This window comes from Podarcis muralis, chromosome 1 (assembly GCF_964188315.1).
Source record: "Podarcis muralis chromosome 1, rPodMur119.hap1.1, whole genome shotgun sequence".
NCBI lineage: Eukaryota > Metazoa > Chordata > Lepidosauria > Squamata > Lacertidae > Podarcis > Podarcis muralis.
Genome location: NC_135655.1, coordinates 33,737,986 through 33,760,143, shown reverse-complemented (window position 1 = coordinate 33,760,143; position 22,158 = coordinate 33,737,986). Strand labels below are relative to the sequence as shown.

General features: G+C 40.8%; 1 protein-coding gene across 15 annotated transcripts in view; it reads right to left on the bottom strand.

Annotated features, from left to right (window-relative positions):
• RALGAPA1 (Ral GTPase activating protein catalytic subunit alpha 1) overlaps window positions 1-22,158 on the bottom strand; it is a 119,902-nt gene that overhangs the window by 77,887 nt on the left and 19,857 nt on the right. For 7 of the 15 annotated variants that reach the window (XM_028720528.2, XM_028720564.2, XM_077925885.1 and 4 more), the window contains exons 7-17: window positions 21,460-21,575; window positions 20,661-20,799; window positions 18,776-18,984; window positions 17,593-17,832; window positions 16,488-16,676; window positions 15,066-15,203; window positions 13,476-13,624; window positions 12,347-12,476; window positions 10,096-10,333; window positions 6,758-6,919; window positions 1,128-1,268 (exon numbers count right to left, since the gene is read on the bottom strand). In XM_028720528.2, the coding sequence (XP_028576361.2) occupies window positions 1,128-1,268; window positions 6,758-6,919; window positions 10,096-10,333; window positions 12,347-12,476; window positions 13,476-13,624; window positions 15,066-15,203; window positions 16,488-16,676; window positions 17,593-17,832; window positions 18,776-18,984; window positions 20,661-20,799; window positions 21,460-21,575 (1,851 nt within the window). Of the gene's footprint in view, window positions 1-1,127; window positions 1,269-6,757; window positions 6,920-10,095; window positions 10,334-12,346; window positions 12,477-13,475; window positions 13,625-15,065; window positions 15,204-16,487; window positions 16,677-17,592; window positions 17,833-18,775; window positions 19,006-20,660; window positions 20,800-21,459; window positions 21,576-22,158 lie in introns of all 15 variants that reach the window. The other 8 variants (XM_028720575.2, XM_028720580.2, XM_028720657.2 and 5 more) reach the window with 2 other exon arrangements.

Genomic DNA, 22,158 nt, shown 5'->3' with positions numbered 1-22,158 from the left:
AACCATCCATCACCTTCATGTGTGCATAATCCCCCAAAAGACCCAGAGCCAAGCACACCAAGGTAAACAAAAGAATGAATGAATAAGGCAGGAAAATGGAAGAGAGGAACAGAAGAGAAAAAGCAAGCAAGAAAACGCACACCCCGCTTCCGAAACAGCTACTACAAATATCATCTCCGAACAAGCCTTTGAAACTGACTGGCATTATGAAACAACGAATCACAGTATACATGATTCAGCATATTTGAAATGTGAACAAAAACACAATACATTTATAGCTTGGGATTCAGTGGCACAGGAGATAAAATGTGGTTGCTTCAACAGAAAACCCACCATAGCTGTGAAGCATTTCTTGAGGCTGCCTATCACTGACACAATACCTATGAACAGAGCTTAAAAATCATTATTATAATATGGTTCATTGGGGGGCTTAAAAAATGTTGTTTTTCTAGAGATGGGTCAAGGGTTTTGTTAACAGAAGAACAGCTAGTTGTGTCTTTTAAAAGAAACATACACAACAGTTAGCACTTAAGTGTTTATAATACTGTTATAAGTAATAACATACTTTTTTCTGGGTCTATTGATGAGTTTTTAATGTGGTATTTACTAATGTAAACCCCTCTTTAGTCATTCTTATGCATTTACTGACATAGTCAGCAAGACATTGATTATAATAAACAATCAAAAGGAGAAGGCTATGATGCCGGTAAATTAAAATACAATGACCAAACAGCGATGATAGAAAATATCCTCAACCTCTCCATGCTGAAGACTGTCAATGAGAATTTTTTTCTTCATCCTTCTGCCCTGGCATTTGATGTAGAAAACCTAGTTCAACAATATATCTCAGATATTTGTGTCAAATCAACTTTTAAAAAATTCGGCTGTAAAGCAGAACATTGCATTACTTCTATAGGAATTGGCACAGCGCTAGCTTCTCACAGTTCCAGAATGAGCTGTAAATATAGCATACCACAAAACTCAAAATATCCACTCTCATCTCTTCCCCATTTCCTCCCCACCCCTAAATATTTTACTTTGAAAAATGGAGTGATTATGCAGTCTTTGAAAGCAGAAGGGTTAAAAAAGTGAAAAGGGGGTGCAGAAATTAGCAGAGGTGGCACTACCTGAAAGCTCATCAGAAAGGGGAGTGAGAACAATATCAGGCAAGAAGGGTTTGGAAGTATGGATCAGAACAGGAGCACTTTTAGCACTGCGTATATAGGCCGATGGCAGAGCACATTCACCAATGGATCGGCTTCTCATGGCTTTAAAAAAGGAAAAGAAAGAAGTGGGGAAGGAAAAAAAAGAAGAGTGACTATAATGAAAGGCTGTGTCACAGAAAAAGCAGCAACAGAGAAAACAAAGATAAAAAGGAAGAAAATTTAAATTAAAACATTTCAGCACGGCAGATATTGGCAGAGCTGTAAGGAAAAAAATAATCAGTGGGCACATAAAACATTTTGAGTTGATTTTTTAAAAATGCTAGACAGCAATAATGCCTATATTTTGACAACTACAATTACTGTGTATTCAAAGTAAAACACTAACAGGTGTGTATTCTCAGAAGCGCCACTGAGCTCAATAGAATTTCTTCCCAAGTTGAAAAATGTCAACAAGCTGAAGGCCATGGCATGAACACTAAAGAGTGTATATAATTGTGCACTGTTAAAGCACATGTCTTGCACTTGCTCTGATCTAACGTTTCCTTTTTTTAAGTGAGCATCTTTTAGTCTGAAGAGCTTCAAATAATGAAAACAAACTAGGTTCCTTTCTGGTCATAGAAGCTTCATGAACAGGTCCAGACATTTAAAAATATGTCCTCACTTGCACTCCATCCCTGTCAAGGTATCTGTAAAGGGAATGTAACATGTGACTGATATGCTTTGGATTCAGACTCACAGTACAATACTATACACATCTACTCAGAAGCAAGTCCCACAAGTTCAATGGGGCTTACACTCAGGTGAGCAGGTGTAGCATTGCAGCCTAAGTTACCTTAACATAGGTTCCATTGGGTCGAGTTACTCATGACTTAAGTTTCATTTATTTCAATGGGAACTAAGAGCAACTAGCTCAAAGCAGCACATTTTTCAGCCAGTATGTTTATGGGATCACTTCCCAATAGCTGCAACTGTATCAATGGTCAGCTTGAGTTACATATTATTTTCTCCATGTAAATAAATCATTGACTTGAATAGCTTAAGAGTGTGTAATGAGTTCTACTGATTTCCTAATAGCATTATTTTAAGTAATTGCAGGAATTACTTTAGAAAATAAATTTAGAACATTAAACAATTCAGTTTTTTTAAGCAAACAAAGAGCAAAGATGTCTTAAATTGTAAAAGTCTGAGGAAGCATAACATTTAACTAAAATATACCAATACAGCAAAAAAGGATGCAAAACATGCCATCTAAATGGAAACATTAAAACATGGAGGCAGAAAAACAAAGCAAGTGTTTTTAAACACAAGGTGAGAATCCAACTTTCCTGCCTAACATATGCCCTCCTTGGATCTAAGTTTCTACACTGGTATTATCCCCTGGTATCTATTCTAAGCAATGGCTTTGTAGTTCAATGCCTTACAAGATTATAAATTGCAGCACAGACTACTGCTCCTAATTGCATCATAATCTTTTAAAAAAGTGTTTTTATTAAAGATTTGCTGGGGTTACGAAAGTGCAAACATCGTCTCTATTTTCAGATCATAATCTTAAAATGCAAAACCAGACTGCATTGCTAACGAGGGTTTTAACACATTCAACTTAGTACAATCCAGACTCCACCATCCCCAATAACTTTCTGAGTTTTGCACCTCTCATTCCATTTGAATCTCAAAGAATTCAAGCTCAAATTCTTCCTTAATTTAAAGCACTGAATAATCTTTTTATAAATGGACTTTTTATAAATGGACTGATTACATAGCTGAAGTGAGTGAACGACTTTCATGTGCCCAGTGCATCTAAAGAGCCTACTAACTATATTCAAGTTATATGAGTTCTATCCACAATATTAGCTTTATATAGCCAAGTTAACATTCAATAGTTTTTGGTGATAATCAGACTTACTGTGCAATCCCAAACCCAGACTCATTGGGCTGGAGTGAGTTAGGATATGGCAGAGCCATCCACGCCAGTGGAAAATCCCTTTGCCGGCAGACCTTTCCCCTGCCCATGAGTAGCCCAGTGGGCAGAACTATTATTATTTATTAAATTTGTCTACCGCCCTTCATTCACAGATCTCAGGGCAGTTCACAACATAAAATTACAACACCAATAACCCTCCCTCCCCAAACATGTTTAAAAGGGGTATAAGATGTTAATCAGCCAAAGGTGTAATATCCCCAAATGGAAGGTGTTGAGGGCAAGAAAGAGGTTTGCTGGGGGTGAGGGTGCCTGGCTGTCACATTCGCTCCCCTCAGGCCATGACTGTGGCCCTGCAAACAGATGGAACATCCACTAATCAAGTGGCTGGCCCAAGACAGACCCGTCCCATAGAAAACAATGGGGCAGGACCAATCTGGGAAAATTGAGCTGCTTCCCCTTGCCAGCTACACCCATGGCAGCATGGGAGAGCTCCAGGTGCTGAGGAGGCCTGTAGCAAATCAACGCACAGCACCAGCAGGATATAACCTCAGCATGCGTCAAACGCAAACAACACGACACCTTGCATGGCGCAGGATTATGCCTCACACACTCCTCATGCAGGGAATTTGGGTTCTAGAGATGGGCTCTGGAGAATGGGCACCAAGGAGGAAGAACACTCTGCACCCCCAGGAACACTGAGCACAGACTACTATGCAAAGACAGAAACAAGAGAACTTTTAGCTGCCCTTTCAGCAAAGCCCACCTCCCCAGCATAGGGGAGGGAATGCAGCTATTATTCACATCTCTCTCCTGAGCTTCACTCTCAAACAGGCACTTGGAACCAGCCCTCCAGCGAGCAAGAAACCCGCACACAGAAAAGCCTTCATGGAGCCCACCTACCCCCAAGATCAGTCTGGGAAATGGGAGAGCCGTCTGGGAACCAACCATGCCACCCGGCAAACTCTCACACAAGAGGGCAGAGAACAGTTCACACCCCTGCCACCCTCCAACAAGTAACTACAGAGCTTGGCCAGTAGAAAGGCTCACCTTTGACCCTCGGCCCATGGTGCATGTGGAAACATACTGCAGCTCCAAGAAACAAATGCTTGTACCTTACAAGGCAGTGTGTGCATGGGAGTGGAGTCCCTCACAGCTGGGCCTCATGGACTGGACCAGGGGCCTGGATGGGGGGGATCCTATGTTTATACTGACCATGTCTGCTCTTACTTTTGTGCAGGTCTGGTCCGATCCTCCTACTCCTGCAGAGGATGTGGATGACAGCCAAGAAGCACTGGTGGCCCACCTATGCCCATGAGCAGGTTGAAACTCAACTGTGGCAACAAGTTCAGTACAGATCTGAGCGATTTTGCCCTCAAAGTGTATGCTATTTGTATACAAACCTCAGAAAAAAATGAATACATTTCCCCTGACTCCTTTTGTTCACTTTTCTTTTTTCTCTCATTAGGCTTCATATATATTATATATCTATATCTGTTGCAACCTCACCCATTGATAAATATTCTTAGTATTTTTATGCTCACTATTTTTGTTTATTCTGCATATTACTGGGTCCCAGGGTTCTCTGAACAATGATGGTGCCAAGTTTAAAGGAACACAACACCTAAGAAAATGCCACCCATTTGCTTCATGTATGGTCTACTCCTTTTGCTCTAGTCTAGAACTTACCTAACGCTTCCATGTTCTTTTGGAATGCGTCTGGGGAACACCCATAAGCAAAGGACAAAGGTAGGGATACATAATGTATGTGCAGAACTTATGTTTTTACTCCAGAGGTGGGTCAACCAACTATAGGGCCAACACCAACGCATCCTGACAACCACTAGGTTGACTACCACCTGCGTCTCTATTGCCACGTGAGGGCATTGGTCTCATAATCCGAGGAGGAATGAAGAAAAGCTCCCAAAAACTCAGAAAGATGGGCCATGTGGAGGAAATTCCAAGAGTACCTGAATGCGACTGAGACTGTGATGGCTGAAACAGCTATAGAGATAAAGTTTTGTTCACAGCCTACACAAAAGTGACCAAGAATAAAGAATGTGTTGTCATCTCTAGTCCTTTGAAGGAGGCCATACTGTGGCGATGTCAACCAAAGGATATGGGATGCAGAAAGAAATCAGAATTTAAACTGGATCTGCCTCTGGTTGCCAATGTACCCCAGATTTCAAACACAGTCTCTGCTTTCTGCACAAATATGAGTGGAAAGGGGAAGAACCATTTCATGGTGCCAGATTTCCCCAAAGTTCAGTGAAATAAACTGTTATGCCGGGAGAGCAGATTGTGTTGGTACAACACCTGCCAGCACAACATTCATGAATTTTGTCTCCACTGAGTTCACCCCTGTGTTTAAGCCATTGTTGTGGACATGCAGTTTTCAGTGGCTTTGATGCAACATACTGTGGTTAACGTGGGTGGCGCTGTCGGTTAAACCACAGAGCCTAGGACTTGCCGATCAGAAGGTGGGTGGTTTGAATCCCTGCAACGGGGTGAGCTCCCGTTGCTCAGTCTCTGCTCCTGCCAACCTAGCAGTTCGAAAACACGTCAAAGTGCAAGTAGATAAATAGGTACCGCTCCGGCGGGAAGGTAAACGGCGTTTCCGTGCGCTGCTCTGGTTCGGCAGAAGCGGCTTAGTCATGCTGGCCACATGACCTGGAAGCTGTATGCTGGCTCCCTCGGCCAATAAAGCGAGATGAGCGCCGCAACCCCAGAGTCGTCCACGACTGGACCTAATGGTCAGGGGTCCCTTTACCTTTTTAATAGGGAGTAACAGCAGCCTCAAACATGATACATAGTCTCTGTGGCTGTACAACGGCCTCAATTACAAACTGCTATGCTAACATTTGGTACACAATCAGAGTTAATGGATGCACACTGGGACATAAAGTCCTATGAGCTTCAGGATAAGCACAAGTAAGTCCATAACAGTGTTTCAGGTCTCACATCTGGCTTTCCCTTTAGTGAAACACTCTATATCAAATGTGGGGAACTTTTTCGGTTCCATGGGCCAGATCCTTACCAAGATTGGCCTCATGGATAGGTGTGAGGGGCCTGCCCACCTGTCAATCACATAGTAACATTATGATATCACACTCTTTCTTTTTGTAACAGGTGTGCTAGAACGCAAAGCCAGCTAATTCTGGTTTGAAACACACAGAAACACTTGCTACTAGAAAAGATCTTGCCAGTTTTCCTTACATCCTAGGATGCTATGCTCTAGCCTAGCTCATAAATTTGTCCATAACAGATGTCTTTTGAAACAGAGGTATCTATACAGCATGCCATCAAAAGTAGGGGTAGCGGCACATGCAGCAGCAACTGTAGATGCTGTGCTTGCAATGGGTCTATGATGAAATCTACACAAGATTTCAGTTGTATAAGACAAATCCTTATGTGGTACATACATAATGGATCGCAGGATCAGTGCATAGTGACCACATGTTTGGGTATATCTGTAAAAATAATTTGCATCTAACAGTCAAAGGGCAATTACTTCTTCATCTCACACCACACAAGACTGCCCAGACTTACATACAAAAATGTATTACTAGCTGTGACACACCCAAAGCATATGTAGAAAGTTATTTACGTGCATTGGGTCTATTAATTTCCCTTCTGACTTTTTTGTGTAACATCTATGTTCTCTATTACATACCAACTGTTTTTTGTCGCACAATACTTCTGGCCTTTTCTGTTCCTGGAGATCCAGTAGTTGTTGCACTGCGCTGTCTCATTGGGGCTTGTCCAGGCTGATCACGGCTCCAACCTCTTGAAAACGACTTATCAACCGATGCCTTTTGAAACTCATGCCCAACTCCTGAAAGGTAGAGGGGAGACAGAAAATATCAATGATTACATATCTGCCCATCCCACAGAAACCTAGCCAGATGGGAAGGGTATAAATGAAATGAAATAATAATAATTACCAATGGTGATCATTATGTTTTCCACCCAGCTTTAAATTAAATAACTCAATACATATTACTACCAAAACAGTATTTAAATAATAATTGTATTTTTGGTCTCAACTCAATTCTATATTGAAAGATCTATAATATAAGCAAGTTGTAGATAACTATCTAAAACATAAAAAGGAATGTTAATCACAATTTATTCTGAGTATCATTCGGGTAAATAAGCAAAGGCTTCCCCATGGAGAAATATATATGTTTGTGTGTTCCATCTTCTTTAATTTAAATCTGACTACTAAAGCCACACCCAATTATTGTTGTTGTTGTTTAGTCGTTTAGTCGTGTCCGACTCTTCGTGACCCCATGGACCAGAGCACGCCAGGCACCTCTGTCCTCCACTACCTCCCGCAGTTTGGTCAAATTATACCAACCAGTTATTTAATCTATTGGGAGGAATTCAATGTTGTGCTAAGGCAATCTTTCCATCAGGACAAGCATTTTGGCTTCCCAGATGGAATGATCTCCCCTCGTGTGTTCTGGGGGTGTTCCCACCACTCCAAGCCAATTTCAGGAGTGTAGCCAGAGGAGGGGGGAAAGCCCCATCACATAAGTGGAAGTCCTTGTGCAGGGACTCATTAATTGAAACCTGCATAATGCTCTTCCCTTTCTGTTACAAGCCACCACTACCACTGTTGTGCTGAACATTTAGGCTTATAAACCTTCCCTATAATTTGACAGAACTATGCCTGCTATGAGACAACACAAATTGTTACTTTATTTACTACTGTTAATCATTCACCTGTGGGCTTCTTGGCACCATCTAAGTTTGGTTCAAATTTTTAAAAAAATGTTAGTATGCCATCTGCGCTTTCAAAGAGCAAAAGACAGTAAGCATCCCCAGTCTGGCATATGCAGTAGCAACACAACAGCAACGTAAGAAATAAAATAAAAAAATTCCTTCCAGTAGCACCTTAGAGACCAACTAAGTTAATTCATAGAATCATAGAATCATAGAGTTGGAAGAGGCCACAAGGGCCATCGAGTCCAACCCCCTGCCAAGCAGGAAACACCATCAGAGCACTCCTGACATATGGTTGTCAAGCCTCTGCTTAAAGACCTCCAAAGAAGGAGACTCCACCACACTCCTTGGCAGCAAATTCCACTGTTGAATAGCTCTTACTGTCAGGAAGTTCTTCCTAATGTTTAGGTGGTTAGTTATTGGTATGAGCTTTCATGTGCATGCACACTTCTTCAGATCTAGTTGTTCTTTAAGGTGCTACTGGAAGGAATTTTTTTATTTTATTTCTTACGTTGATGTTGCTGTTGCTACTGCATATGCCAGACTGGGGATGCTTACTGGTTTTTTTAATTTAATTTAATTTGTTTTGTTTTGTTTTGTTTCAACTACGGCAGACCAACACAGCTACCACCTGTAACTACAATCATGTTAAGAGTGCTCACTCATGAGTAGGTCTGCAGGTGGCAAGGGCTCCAGCCTCACACTCAAAACAGAACACTTTCCTGGCACCAGGTCTATTTTAATCGTTTACTAAGAGCAGATTTGATGCCCAAGGAGGACTCCACATCAAGTGGTAAACTGCAGTCCTGTCTTGTAGACTACCGTATTTTTCGCACCATAGGACGCACCGGACAATAGAACGCACCTTGTTTTAGAGGGAGGAGAACAAGGGGGAAAAATTCTTCCGCTCTCTGCCCAGCGCCCCTTCAGTGAAGCGGCAGGAGGCGCTGCGCAGAGAGTGGGAGAATTTCCCCCCTCTTGTTTTCCCGCTCTAAAACAAGGTGCGTTCAGGCGGCTACCTTGGAAGCCTGAAGAGCGAGAGGGGTCAGTGCGCACCGACCCCTCTCGCTCTCCAGGCTTCAGGTTCCTTTCGACCTGCTCTTTGGGGCTGGCGGGGGGAAGCCCACCACCAGCCCCAAAGAGCAGGTCAGGGAGCAGCGGAAAGGCGCAGCAGAGAGGCTGCTGCCATAGTCACGCGTCATTTCTCTAGCTGGGAGAGGGTCGCGGGGCTATGGCTTCTTTAGCCCCGCGCGCGCTCTCCTGGCTGGAGAGGTGATGCGCGCCTATGGAGGCTCCTGCCATATGCGCGCGTCACCTCTCCAGCCGGGAGAGGGTCGCAGGGGGCTTCTTTAACCCCGCGCGTGCTCTCCCGGCTGGAGAGGTGATGCGCGCCTATGGAGGCTCCTGCCACAGGCGCGCGTCACCTCTCTAGCCGGGAGAGGGTCGCGGGGGGCTTCTTTAGCCCCACGCGCGCTCTCCCGGCTGGAGAGGTGACGCTCGGCTATGGAGGCTCCTGCCATAGGCGCGCGTCACCTCTCCAGCCGGGAGAGGGTCGCGGGGGGCTTCTTTAGCCCAGTGCGCGCTCTCCCGGCTGGAGAGGTGACGCACGCCTATGGAGGCTCCTGCCATAGGCGCGCGTCACCTCTCCAGCCGGGAGAGGGTCGCAGGGCTATGGCGTCTTCGCTCCATAGGATGCACACACATTTCCCCTTCATTTTTGAAGGGGGAAAAGTGCGTCCTATAGAGCGAAAAATACGGTATTTATTTCATGAGTATATGAGCCTGCAGCTTTGCCCAAGAAGTCATATTCTTGAAGAAGTATATTCAAGAAGTATCTTGAAGAAGTATATTTTCAGAAACAGACCCAATGCTCCTCAGAATTTCAGGCATTGTGACATTATGGGCAACTTCCACTTTAATGAGGGATTTATTTGCCTGTAGCCAAACCAGAAACTGAAGCCATAATCAGCAACTGCACTGGATGTGGGGCAAATGTGCACCAACTCTTCAAAAGGATGATTCATCTGGATTTTTAAAAATGAATTGAAGGGTCATAAAACTGGCCTTCAAGCATGATTACTATACCACATCCTAATGTAGTTTGTACTTAAATGTAAGCATTGTTAAGGATATTTCATTATCTCTCCCACACATATTTTTAAAGGATGCGTGCAGTTTCCACCTCACCTCTTACGCAATGATCATTTGTATATACTTCCTTTCATACAATACATTAACAGACATTTTAAAATTAGATTAGTTTCTGAAGCCTGTCTGCCTTACCTTTGCCTTTATGTTTCTTTTGTTTCTGTTCACTTAGTTTATCCAGTGGGAGGTCACTGAGATCCAAGCTGTATAGGTTTCTAGCTAATACTTTTGTTAGAGTCTCCATAGTCAGTGACCACTCTGTGGCCAGCTCTTCCCAATAAGTCAATGATGACAATACTGACAAAAGGTCATCCCAAAGTTCTCGGGAGATGTACACATTTAGATTTGCCTTGATCCAAGCTACTATGAGAGTCTACAAACAAACATGCAGATAGTGAATATAGTAATATTTATCACATGGCAACATAAGAGAGTTAGGGAACTCAAATCATTCTAAGACACGGTAAAAATATAAGAGAGCAGCATAGCTATGTTAACTGTGGAGAATACATTTTAACTAAAGTGTTTATTTTCACTCCTTTCTTTGTTAACAACTGATAAACTTGGATGGGCCTTGGGGGATTTAAACTAAGTTGTAAGAAACAGCCTCAATCAATTAGAACAAAGGAACAGACAGTGGCGTAGCGTGGGTTGTCAGCACCCGGGGCAAGGCAAGCAATTTGCACCCCCTAACCCGTGGATTTGCCCTAACCCCAGATGTTGCGCCCGGTGCGGCCGGCCCCCCCTGCACCCCCCACGCTACGCCACTGGGAACAGATAAAGGACCAGATGCTTCAATCAGCCTTATGTTGTGCTGGCCTGAAATTCTAAATGGAACATTCAGCCATAAGCAACTTCATTCAATAAAAATGTCCCCATCTGCCACAGTACATCTGACCTTACTTTTTACATGTATTTTCTATATCTATCTATATATATATATATATATATATATATATATATATATATATATATTGCTTTGTCCACCCCCCGAAAAGAAATATAACAAAAGAAAACAAAGAATAGAAAATGTAAACCACAAAGCGTCAGAGCCTGGAAGGAATGATGAAGTATAAACTCATATAATGGTTCCTCTACCATTAATAGAGATATATAAAAATAAAGGATTCTCCACCTGCAAGTTCTGTCATTATTGGGATTAAAGGTTGCACACTGTCTTAAATGGGGCCCCCTGTATTTTCATGTAGGAATATTCACTCCAAGTTCATTACATTCCTGCCCCTGGTCACCAAAGCACATTAACAAAGTGATCTGATTGAGAATCCACTTCATATGAAAGACTGATCCATTTTCATTGTATTATTTATTAGCAGAGTTTGCTAATGCTATCCAAACAGGATTTTAAGAAGCTTCACAGCTTATCACCTCTATAGGTGACCTAACCTCATATATTAGAAGCGCTTCATCACCTAATTTAGAGAGACAACCATTTTACAAACATGTGTGTAAGAAAAATCTGATGGCTACTTCTATTAGGTTTAAACTGCTTTGGGAGTGGAGAAATGGTGATGAGGAGGAGTTGCTTATCCCTTTCTCTACCCTTGAGTTTCTGCTGTATCTGATTTCAGAAATGTATTTACTTTTAAAAATAAGTGTCCTAATCCTTGTGGGAGAAAACAGCCTGGAAGAGCTACAGCAGAAAAATAATAGAAGAGATAAGCACCCTTATCCCTCCCATGTCTCTTCCCAAATCTAAATTTCTCTTTCAAAAGTAGCCATAAAGCTTCTGTTACACACACACACACACACACACACACACACACACACACGTGTGTGTGTAACTTACTGTTCCGCCATAACACCACATATTCTCTCCCTCCCTGTTTCTATTTGGATGTTACCAATTCCTCATCTTTCTAGAACAGCTTTAAATGTCAAACTCAAGATGTAAGATGTGTTTACCTTGCACATCTGTCTCCTTCACTTACACTGATAGTAACTCTCAAGAATCACATTAGTAGTCCAAATCTCCACGGATCACATAATATATTTTGCAAAAATAATAAGCTAAGGATACATGCAGGGAGAAATGCAGCCTTAGCTACATGAAATCCTCAAGTTATTACTAGTACAAAATCAATGCAATGTTCAAAGTGGGATGTCTATATATTTAGTAGTGATTCTTACGTGCAACTGAACTTCACATGCATAATGATTTATTGTCTGGTTTGTAATTTATGGCATTTTTAAAAAAAAATTATATGTATCTTGAAAGAGCTTGCATTGTAAGGTGGCTTATGAAAATGTTAAGTAAGTAAACAGGTATCTCATCTGAGTGCAGTGCTGAGTGAAAGTCACCTTAGGTGAGCTGAACGCAACCTGATATGACTCAGAACAATAATAAAATTAATATTTATTCATTTGCCTGGAAAAGAGGTCCAGCAAGCCTTCCTGCTAATGTTGAATTCTTTCTTCCTTGATACTGTAGAAAAATTTGAGATGGTATTTTCAGTACCGATTCTGTGACCCTGAGCAGCACAAGCAGCATCTGTTCCCTGAAAAGCAACATAAGACTCGGTATAATATGTGGACTCGTATACATTTTTCTTAAGCATCTCAAGCACCTTTTAGCATTATTCGTGAGAAGCACTTCGGTGGCAAAGGCAGTCTTTTAACTGATCCCTCTGAAGTTACGGCCTTTACCATTTGTTGCTACTTTCCTCCTGACGTCTTACTCAAACCAGATCCAGTGAAACGGAAGTCAAAGAGGATTCTGGAAATGTATTCCACCCTCAGTCTCCTAGCATCCACAGAAAGACAGTGAAGGAACTTGACACATGCCACTATGCAGCTGCATTGACTATGTAGAGGTTATTAATTCACGATCATTAGGAACTAAGTTTCCAGCTTCTTTCATTTTCTATGGGGGGGGGGGGGGACTTAACTCAAACAATGCTGACTTTGCACACCAGGAATTTAGGAGGTATTACTTAATAGTTACATTATGTGTTCATCCTATTTGCATCTCAATGCCCTTCCTCCAGACCAACTCATAATGACATACATGACACACATTTTGGCCTTACAAGGAAGAATACTGTAGATAAATTAGGTAGAGCACAAGTAATTTGCCGAAGACCATCAAGTAAGCTTCCTGGCCATGTAGAGATAACCCATATATACTGTATTTTTCACTCTATAGGACACACCAGACGATAAGACACACCTAGTTTTGGGGGGAGGAAACAAGAAGAAAAAAATTCTGAACCCCAGAAGCCAGAACAGCAAGAGGGATCTGGCTTCTGGGATAGCCTCTCGCTATTCTGGCTTCGGGGACAGCCTTTGAAGCCTCCGCAGCGCTGCGCAGCGCTCCGTCTCCCTGTTCTGGCTTTGGGCTTAGCCGCGCAGCCTGCATTCGCTCCATAAGACGCACACACATTTTCCCTTACTTTTTAGAAGGGAAAAAGTGCGTCCTATAGAGCGAAAAATACAGTATTACTTGAAGGAATAATAATAAACCAATGTAACCCCATTATAAAAAACAAACACTTTACCAAGTCTTCTTGTCCATGGTTACTTGCACTACCATGTAACGGTAGATATTAAGAATGCGTTTACACATATCCGTATGTTCATCCAGAAGTGTTTTAATCTCATTTGCTGGCTCAAGAAGAAATATATTTGAGGAATTTGTTATGAAAACCTGTGATTAAAGGGAAATAAGAACCATTATTTTGAGAATTCAGCTAAACTTGGCTGCATTGATTAATCATATTACTACCGCAGAAGAACTGGGATGTCATCAGGGTTAGTTGAATAAAGTCTAATTTGGCATACTTTAATGAGTGGAAAAACACTTCAAACACAAGTACAAATCACAGGGTTGTGGTTTTGTTTTTTTTACATTTTAGAAGCTCAGAATGGGGCCCTGAAAGATACTCAAATGTCTCTGCATATATTCCATAAAGTGATACTTAACATAAATGCAAACATTAGATTTAATTTAAAATTGTCTGAAACTTGCCGAGAAAAATGTGAGTGGTTTCAACACCTGCTTGCTATCACAGTTGGAATAAAATGCATTGAAGAACTTACTAGGCACTCAAAGTTAGAGCCAACAGAATACAATGGAACATGCCCAAGTGATCCTAAAATTATACTCTGATCCAGAAACAGAGGCTATAACTTCATTTGGATAGATATTTCTAACAAATGACTACTGCAAACTGTAAACAGAGCTGAAGAGAAATGCAATAAATCAGTCATACACAATAAAACATGACATGAACTAAAACAAAATCTTTGGGTTTATGAAACATTGCACCAAATTGGCATTGGGTAGACACTATCTACTAACCTAATCTAGTCATCTAAATTGTTAGTAAGTGGCAACAATTATTTAAATGCTTCATAAAGTCAAAGATTTTACTTCAGTTCTAGTTGTGGTTTATTTTCTGTGACATCTGAGTAATTGCATTTATATATTATGCTATTAGGAGAGTTGCCAGCCTTGAGACTGCCTTGATATGGACTGTGGCCCATTCAACTTATTTATTATTTGCAGTTTTCCATCTCCCTCCTCCTAATCTAATTACCATCCTGTTCTTTTATGGACAAAAACATAAATCCTCTGTGAATCTAGAGGATTTTGTCAGTTTTCCTTTCATGACAGGCTGGGGGCTTTTTTGGGTGGTGGTGGGGAGTGTTTTTTTGTGGGATGTGCACAATGTTGCTGCCATAAGAGGAAGCTGCACAGTTCAAGTGCACAACACATACATTCCCTCTGAAATCTAGTCAATAGCATTAAATTTTCATGTATGGCTTAATACAGACTGGTTTGGATTCACCAGCAACATCCTAGAAACCGCAATGCATTTTGATACACGTGTGAAAACTTATGGATATGAGAACTTCAGTGGAACAAAATATCAAGTGGAAAACAGTGTTTTATTAACTCAATAAACCAACTTTGCTAAAAATGGAAATAATGTATAGGGTTATACTGTTAGCACTGCAACATACGTTCATTTATATTTATATTCAGAAGAAAATATTACGCAAAGGTTACAGGGCATGCAACAGTATATATATTTGGAAAATGTTCACTGTGAGATGGAAAAATGAAATGAGAATATATCCTTTACCTGCAGTACTGCTTGGACCCCGGCTCGTATGCCTTGATCTATGACATCCAAGTCAGCTATTTTATGGGGAATCTCCTGATAACATCCATTTTTTGTCCAGCTTGGATTTCGAACAGGACCAGAATTACCCACGATTTCCTAAAACATACAGGAGGGAATTTTTTCTTTCCAACTTCCCATAGATATGGTTTCAGTCTCACACATTAACCCAGCTTGATGAGGCATGGCATACAGAAAGGGTGCTGCACATTTGGTTCTCCTTCCCAATAATAAAGCTGGAGGGAAGCTTGTGCAGCCCTTGAAAAGGCCTAAGGACCAGCTATTTGGAGGGGCAGCAGGAAGCTGAATTATGTTCCGCCTTCCCTTCTGCTCCTCCACCAAGCAATTGGTGGAATGGAACAATGGGTACTTACCATGAATGAACCTTTCCTAGCAGAAATTTAGGCACACAATTTTCTGCCTAGAGCAAGTGGGAGGGCCTGCTTAACCCATACTAGGATGGCTCATATTCTGCTTGGAAATTTTCAGCTTTTGCTTTTAAAAAATTCACAGTTCCGCATTCTCTCTGCTCAAAAAGAGCCAAAAATGAGAATACTCTCATTTCTCCTTTCTCTCTTTATTTTTTTGAAGGCATGACATTCTTCATCCTTTGGAAACACTTTCTTTTATTATAAGGTGGAACAAAACTTCCACCAACTCCAGTTGGAGTATCTGCATTTAATCCAAGTGTCAGCACAGCTACACTACAGATCTCTTCTAGACAAGTGGTGAGCGGCTTATGGGTAGGATATTTAGATCTGGGTTCCCATTCCTGTTTTAAAGCCTGAACTTCCTTCTCTACTAATCTTTTGACCTAGCAGTTTAGAAGGTTGGTTTCCCCACTCTGTGGGCTTCAGGTTTGGATTACTTGCCACCTCTTTTTTCTTACAGTTGCAGAAGTCAGATCCCACTGACGCGTGGGTTGTCTCTTTCCAGGAAGTCTTGTAACCTTTACTACTGCTATTGCTGCAATCCTTAAACTCCCAGCAATCATTTTCCAGATGATGAAGAATGCCATATAGACACCACGAGAGAGAGAAAAGCCAGATTCAAGTAAATCGTTATGGTGCAGCTTGATTCCCAACAAAAGGAAGAAGGTGAAAGTGCACTTAATACTGACAAAGCATTAAAAAGTAACATCTGTTTAGAAAGCCCAAACCAAAAAGTGTTTGATGGACTATCATTTGATATGTCCTAGCATATTTAAGTCAAATAAAATATGATTGACACTAGACTGTTTTAAGTCTACATCTCATTGTTCGCTAATCTCTTTTCCAAAATCTGCAATGTAAGAAAATGCTGCTGTGTGGAGATATGGGAAGTACATTTGCTACTTTGTAAAACTAGAAACTGAACAACCTGAAGAAATTCCGATATGTTTACCTCCTCCCTTTCTTTTCCCTTCTCCGATGAATTATGTTCTGTAATATTTTCATCACAGTCTATACTTGATGACACAACTTCTTCTGGTTCTTTCATAAATAAAGGCTTCTCTTCTTGTTGGATCCACTCCTGATATACTTTTACCACCTTCCTCATAGCTGCTGCTTCACATATTGGCAGTAAAAATGCCTAATGGAGGGGGGAAAGCGCATAGCATTTATCATGGAACATTAGTGCCCCCTACAACAATTCTAGCATTCATGCACTTCATCTTAAAGAATTGATCTAAAAGCTACTCAACTGGTTTTCATGTTAAAGTATTTTTTTACTACCTGAATAGATATACGGACAAATATAGAAATACAGTGCATAAAAATATAAAAAGAAGAATATATACTATTTCCATATCCATTTACCAACAGCAATAGATAGAAAATTGTACTATATAAAATGGCTAGGTCCTTTGGAAGACTTAATAGTTCAACAAAATGTCATCAAAATATCAGCTAGTGCTAACAATGCTGGTCTGCATCTATTCCAAAATTGTACAAATGGAATCCAGCTCTTCTGAAAAGTTTCTTTCAAGGCGTTTCTCATTTTTTAAATGAAGTATTATAGACAAATTTGGTTTGAACAAATACAGGACTTTCAAATGTACATCTGGAAGGGCAGCCAAGGGCAAGGAAGGAAAAACACAAAGCACAAAAATGTGTGAGTTCAAGTGTACAGAACATGTTGTAAACATGGGCTGCTACCCAGTCTGCCAACAGGCCCTTTCTACATGTTTTTGTAGAAGTTGCTAGGAATCGTAAGAGCAATGGAAGTCAGGCGAGCTTAACTGACAATTAGCAAGACCAAACTGCAGATGCTTGACACTTTCACATTAATCTATGCCAAGCTACGTGCAAATATTTATCAGCAATATCTGAAAAACGATGATGGTGCACACATTGATATTACAGGGGAGAGCATTTCTTTAAATAAAATCAGAAGCAAACTAGTAAATAGGCAAATGCCTAGTGGGTTATGACAACTACTAATTCCCTCTGGATGAGTATTTTAGAGAAGTTTATGCATGTTTTTTAGAAATAGAGGAATTATTTACCTGACGAAAGATTTCTGTAAGAAAATTAACGTTACTTCTCTTTGAAGAAAACACTTTGCGAACTATTTCAATGTCCGTTAGATGTTCTTCATCAATACTGCAAAGACTGGAGGAACTGGGTTCTCTTTCAGTTAGTGTGCTTGTGTTGGAATGAGACTGTTCTGGCTCTGCATTTCTATCAGGTCTGTCAGTACTGTCGTTTTTGCTGTCTTCTCTAGAAACCAGGCTAGCAGCTGCTCTCTGAAACCAGAAATGAAAATATACTTATGACAGCCTGACCTTCTAGGTTAAACGGTTTTACTGTGAGAAAGCACTGCTGAGAGGTGGTGTGGTGTACTGGCTAAAGTATGAAATAAGAAGTTTAATGTCTCCCCAAACAATAATTGCAATGGATTATTGCAATGTGCTCTACGTGGAGCTGCCCTTGGGCCTGATCTGGAAGTTCCAGGGGCAGCAGAATGCAGTGGCTAGACTGCTGGTGGGGACAGACAGCCGACAGCATTAAAATATCTACATTGACTGCCCATATGCTATCAAGCCTGTTTCAAGCCTCTTGAGTTGGTATACAAATTTCTCTACAACTTGAGTTCAGGATACCTTAAGGACCGCCTGAGCTCTTACATCACTGAGATCATCCAGAAGAGCACTGGTGTCAACCAGAAGTTGGACAATGGAACATTGTTCCAGTAGAGATTTGGCATTCATCCAGGATTTGACTTTCAGGGACCTCTTGAAGACTTTTTATACTGATAGGCCTACGAAGCTGTTTACAGTTTTCTTGAGTTGCCAGTCTGTACTGCTTCTAATGGCTTAACAAATATTTTTATATTGCTGTACACGGCCCTGATTTTTGAGAGCGTGTTATGTTATTGTTTGTATAAAGGAATAAATAAACTGTACTGCAATGACTAAAGTGTAGGAGGCATGATTTGAAATCAAGTGTGAATACACGAGGGATGTGCGTGCTTAAATCAAAGCCAGCATCCATTCAGCCACAAAGCTGACCGAATGACCTTGGACTTATCATGCTTGGGTTTAGTCTACCTCACAGGGTTGTGAGGAGAACCATACCTTCCACTCAAGAGCTCCTTCAAAGGAGAGTGGGATAAATGCGAAATAAGTAAAATAGTAGGATCTGTCTCAGCCCTATTCAGTCCCACCCAAACCACCTTTTTGGCTCTACCTGAATATTCTTTGGCACAGTTTCACCCTCCATTCCAGGAATCTGAGGTCCTGCGTGAGGTTTTGGCTCAAGCCAGAAAGACACCAACCATCGGATGACAATAACCCTGGCCTTAAGGAAGGGTTCCTTTGTGCAATATATTGCTTCATTGGTTTCAGCATCTTTCTTTATCATTACATAATGTGGCTTTGGTCTCATCTGCGGTATCTCTATAGAGAAGAAAACAATTTCTAAATAATAAGGGGATAGAAAGCATCCAATCAAAGCCAAAATACCCATTTCAGATTTCTGGGTACATAAAAAAAAGTGATGATGAAGGAATTTTAATTAAAAAGTAGTTAGCCACTATACAACTAGATAGGAGTTACACCAGGCATTACTAAGATGTAATACATTTTGCAATGAAACCCATCCAAACAAATCAATTCTCTCTCTCTATATATATATATATGAGAGACAGAAAGATATTACAGGAGTTTGCCTCAAAAGTTTGAAACAGTACATAAAAGTTACAGAAATTTAATTGTACAAGAGCAAATAATTTCAAATGCCATGCTTCCACCCCACACCTGCTAATATAAAGTATGGCTATATATGTTTCACATTAATTTCAAACAGTATTATTAAACACTATATTATTAAAGAGTGAGACTTTAAACAATTAGGAAAATATAGCAAAGCAAACTAAAGCTGAAACTCTTTATGCACACTTACTTAGAAATAATCTGTTGAAATCAAGAGAACTTACTTCCAAGTAAATGTGCTGAGGTTCAGGGCCTAATATAGCAGCCTTAAATTTCCTCAGGATTAAACTCATTTTATTAGAATGTAGTCATATGTATGTGCTAAGATGTTGCTGAATATTGATCAACTTGCCACAAGAGGGCCACCACTTAGGAAAGCAGCTGCGTACATGATTAACGCTCTATGTACTTCTGGGATCTCTAGCATAGTCCAGTGTAATAAAGCTGGGTAGTGGAGTAGATATGGATTCTATCACTTTCTACCTTGTACAAAGAAAACCACAATTACAAATACTACGCAGACAAAGAAGAGTTTACCCAAAGAGAGGCAAAAATGGTTTAGTTTACGAATTATTGTTCTAAACACGAGAGACAACTTTATCACCAGCGTTACTGAAATAAAGGGTTGCACCCGATGAAGTATTCCTGTTTGTGCGAGAACTTCTGCTTTTGTAACGAATTTCCAATCCCTCTCGTCCCCCAGTATACTCCCCAAATGTGTTCTGGTTTCTCTGCAACTCTCGGCAGCAGGTGTGCAGGGTAACATGCAGGCACATGAGAAAAGGAAGGGGCAGAAACGGGATAACTTTGCTGGATACAACCCAAAGTTTACTGCAGTCTACAACAAAGTGGGCCAGATTAAGATGAATAGTTGTACTAGCAGGAGCCAGAGCAACAAGTCCTATTAGCATAAAGGGGCTTTCGACCTCTCCTCCATCCGCATTCCCCCCCCAAAAAAATTGTCTTTGAGGGTCCAGGACAAAATCCACAAGAGCGTACAGGGGGAGGAGAGGGGAGACTGTTCTATCTGGCAAGATGCTTGTGCTAACAGAACAATCGTAATATTGCAGCATTGAATTCCTCTCAATGCAAAGAAAGTGGCATTTGTATTCAAAAGATGCTTAAGAATAGGTCACTAAACCAGCTAAAGTTTTTCCATTCAAATCCTAGTAAGAATACAGATACAGGAGGGTAGAGCTGCTAGTTTAGGTATAGGCAAAGCTAGGCATAGGCTTTCTGCAACGTTACCATTATGTAAGACCTGATCCTACAGAAGAAGAGCACAGAAGGACTGTGCCCCTGTGTCATACATCGTATTACAAATGGTGAAGGCTACTAACAGATACTGAAATAATGCTTACCAAGTACAGGGTTATACAAGCTGCTCTCCTTACACATGTTTGGGAAAATATAAGGCAAGTAGTATTTCTTAAAATGTGAAAATAAGAATGAAAATCCCTTTTCTTGGTTTTCTTTGTTCTTCCATTCCAGGCTTTTGACCTACAAAAATGATTTTTAGATTATTTTACAGGTATTCTGGAGGCAAAAAGAGTGTAGCAGTACATCCCAATGTAACAGGTATGTGGAATCAATATTATTTATATTCAGCTACCCGTTCTCCATCAGTTTCTGTCTCTGCATGTTAATGTGTTCCTAATTAAAACTGTGCAGAAATAGTGCAGTAATTATAATTTCATTTTTGCCCAGCTTCCAGATCCTTCACTGTACAAGATTTTAGCATGTGTCTCTTGATATGACTGAGATGCATGCAAGTTGGAACAGAGGAATTAATACTCTGCTGCCACTACATTTTTCCTGAAACAGAAGAGAGGAGCCAAGGGAGAGGCAGCTAGAAGGAGACAAGGGAAGCAGCTTCTGCACCCCATACACTCACCTTCCTTTTTATTACCTGCTGCAAGGACAAAAACATGAACTGAAAAGACACAGAAAACTGTACTGTACTCTCATATCTACCCTTCAATACTGGAGAGTAAATAAGGAAAAAAGGAGGAGACAGCAAAGCTTGCTTTGTGCCAGATTCACCCATAGAAACAATGAGAAAGACATGGAATGGAGTGGATCTCTGGCAGTCGACAATAATGAAATTACATATTAGTTAGAAAATCAGTTTTTCAAGTAAATGCAGGCAACACAACTTACCTGAATTACTATGTATTTCAAAAGTGCTTCTAAAAAATAGCTTGTTAGATCGTCCTGTCCTTTATCTCCTGATTGTGGGGGGACAAGTGGAGTGATTTCTTCTACAGTCACTTGTGCTGCTCAAATAATAAATATTCAGGTTGTCAGGTTGGGTATGTTACAGTGTATACACGTCTTAAATTCAAATAAATAAATAAAATGAATACATTATGAAAGCTAATGCATGATTGTTCTCAGTTTATGTTCATAAGCACATAGCTTCCTTTGTTTAAGGCAGGGAGCGTTCTTCTATCAGTAAACATAAAGCTATGCATAGAAGAACAATAAAGGAATACCGTTTCTATCTTAAGGAACTATTTTAACACTGTGCTCAACTATGAATCAACCAACCTTCTGGGATAGGAATGAACTGCAACATAACATCCATTATGTAGATATGTTCATGTCACTTCTAGCAATCCCGCCTTCCCCCAGAGCTCCAGGCATTGAGTTACTTCTGATTCAGGTAGAAATAACTTGAAAAACCAGGAGTCCAGCAAGGGCTGGATCATCAAAAAGGACGTGCTCCCTCCTTCTACCCAATGGCTAACACACTGCAGTTTGGGGACACACAAGGCAGCAGGTGGAAAAGTGGATCCACTAAGTTCAATGGTAATTCCTTCCAAGGGTGCAGAAGCGCAAGTGAAAGATTGCAATATG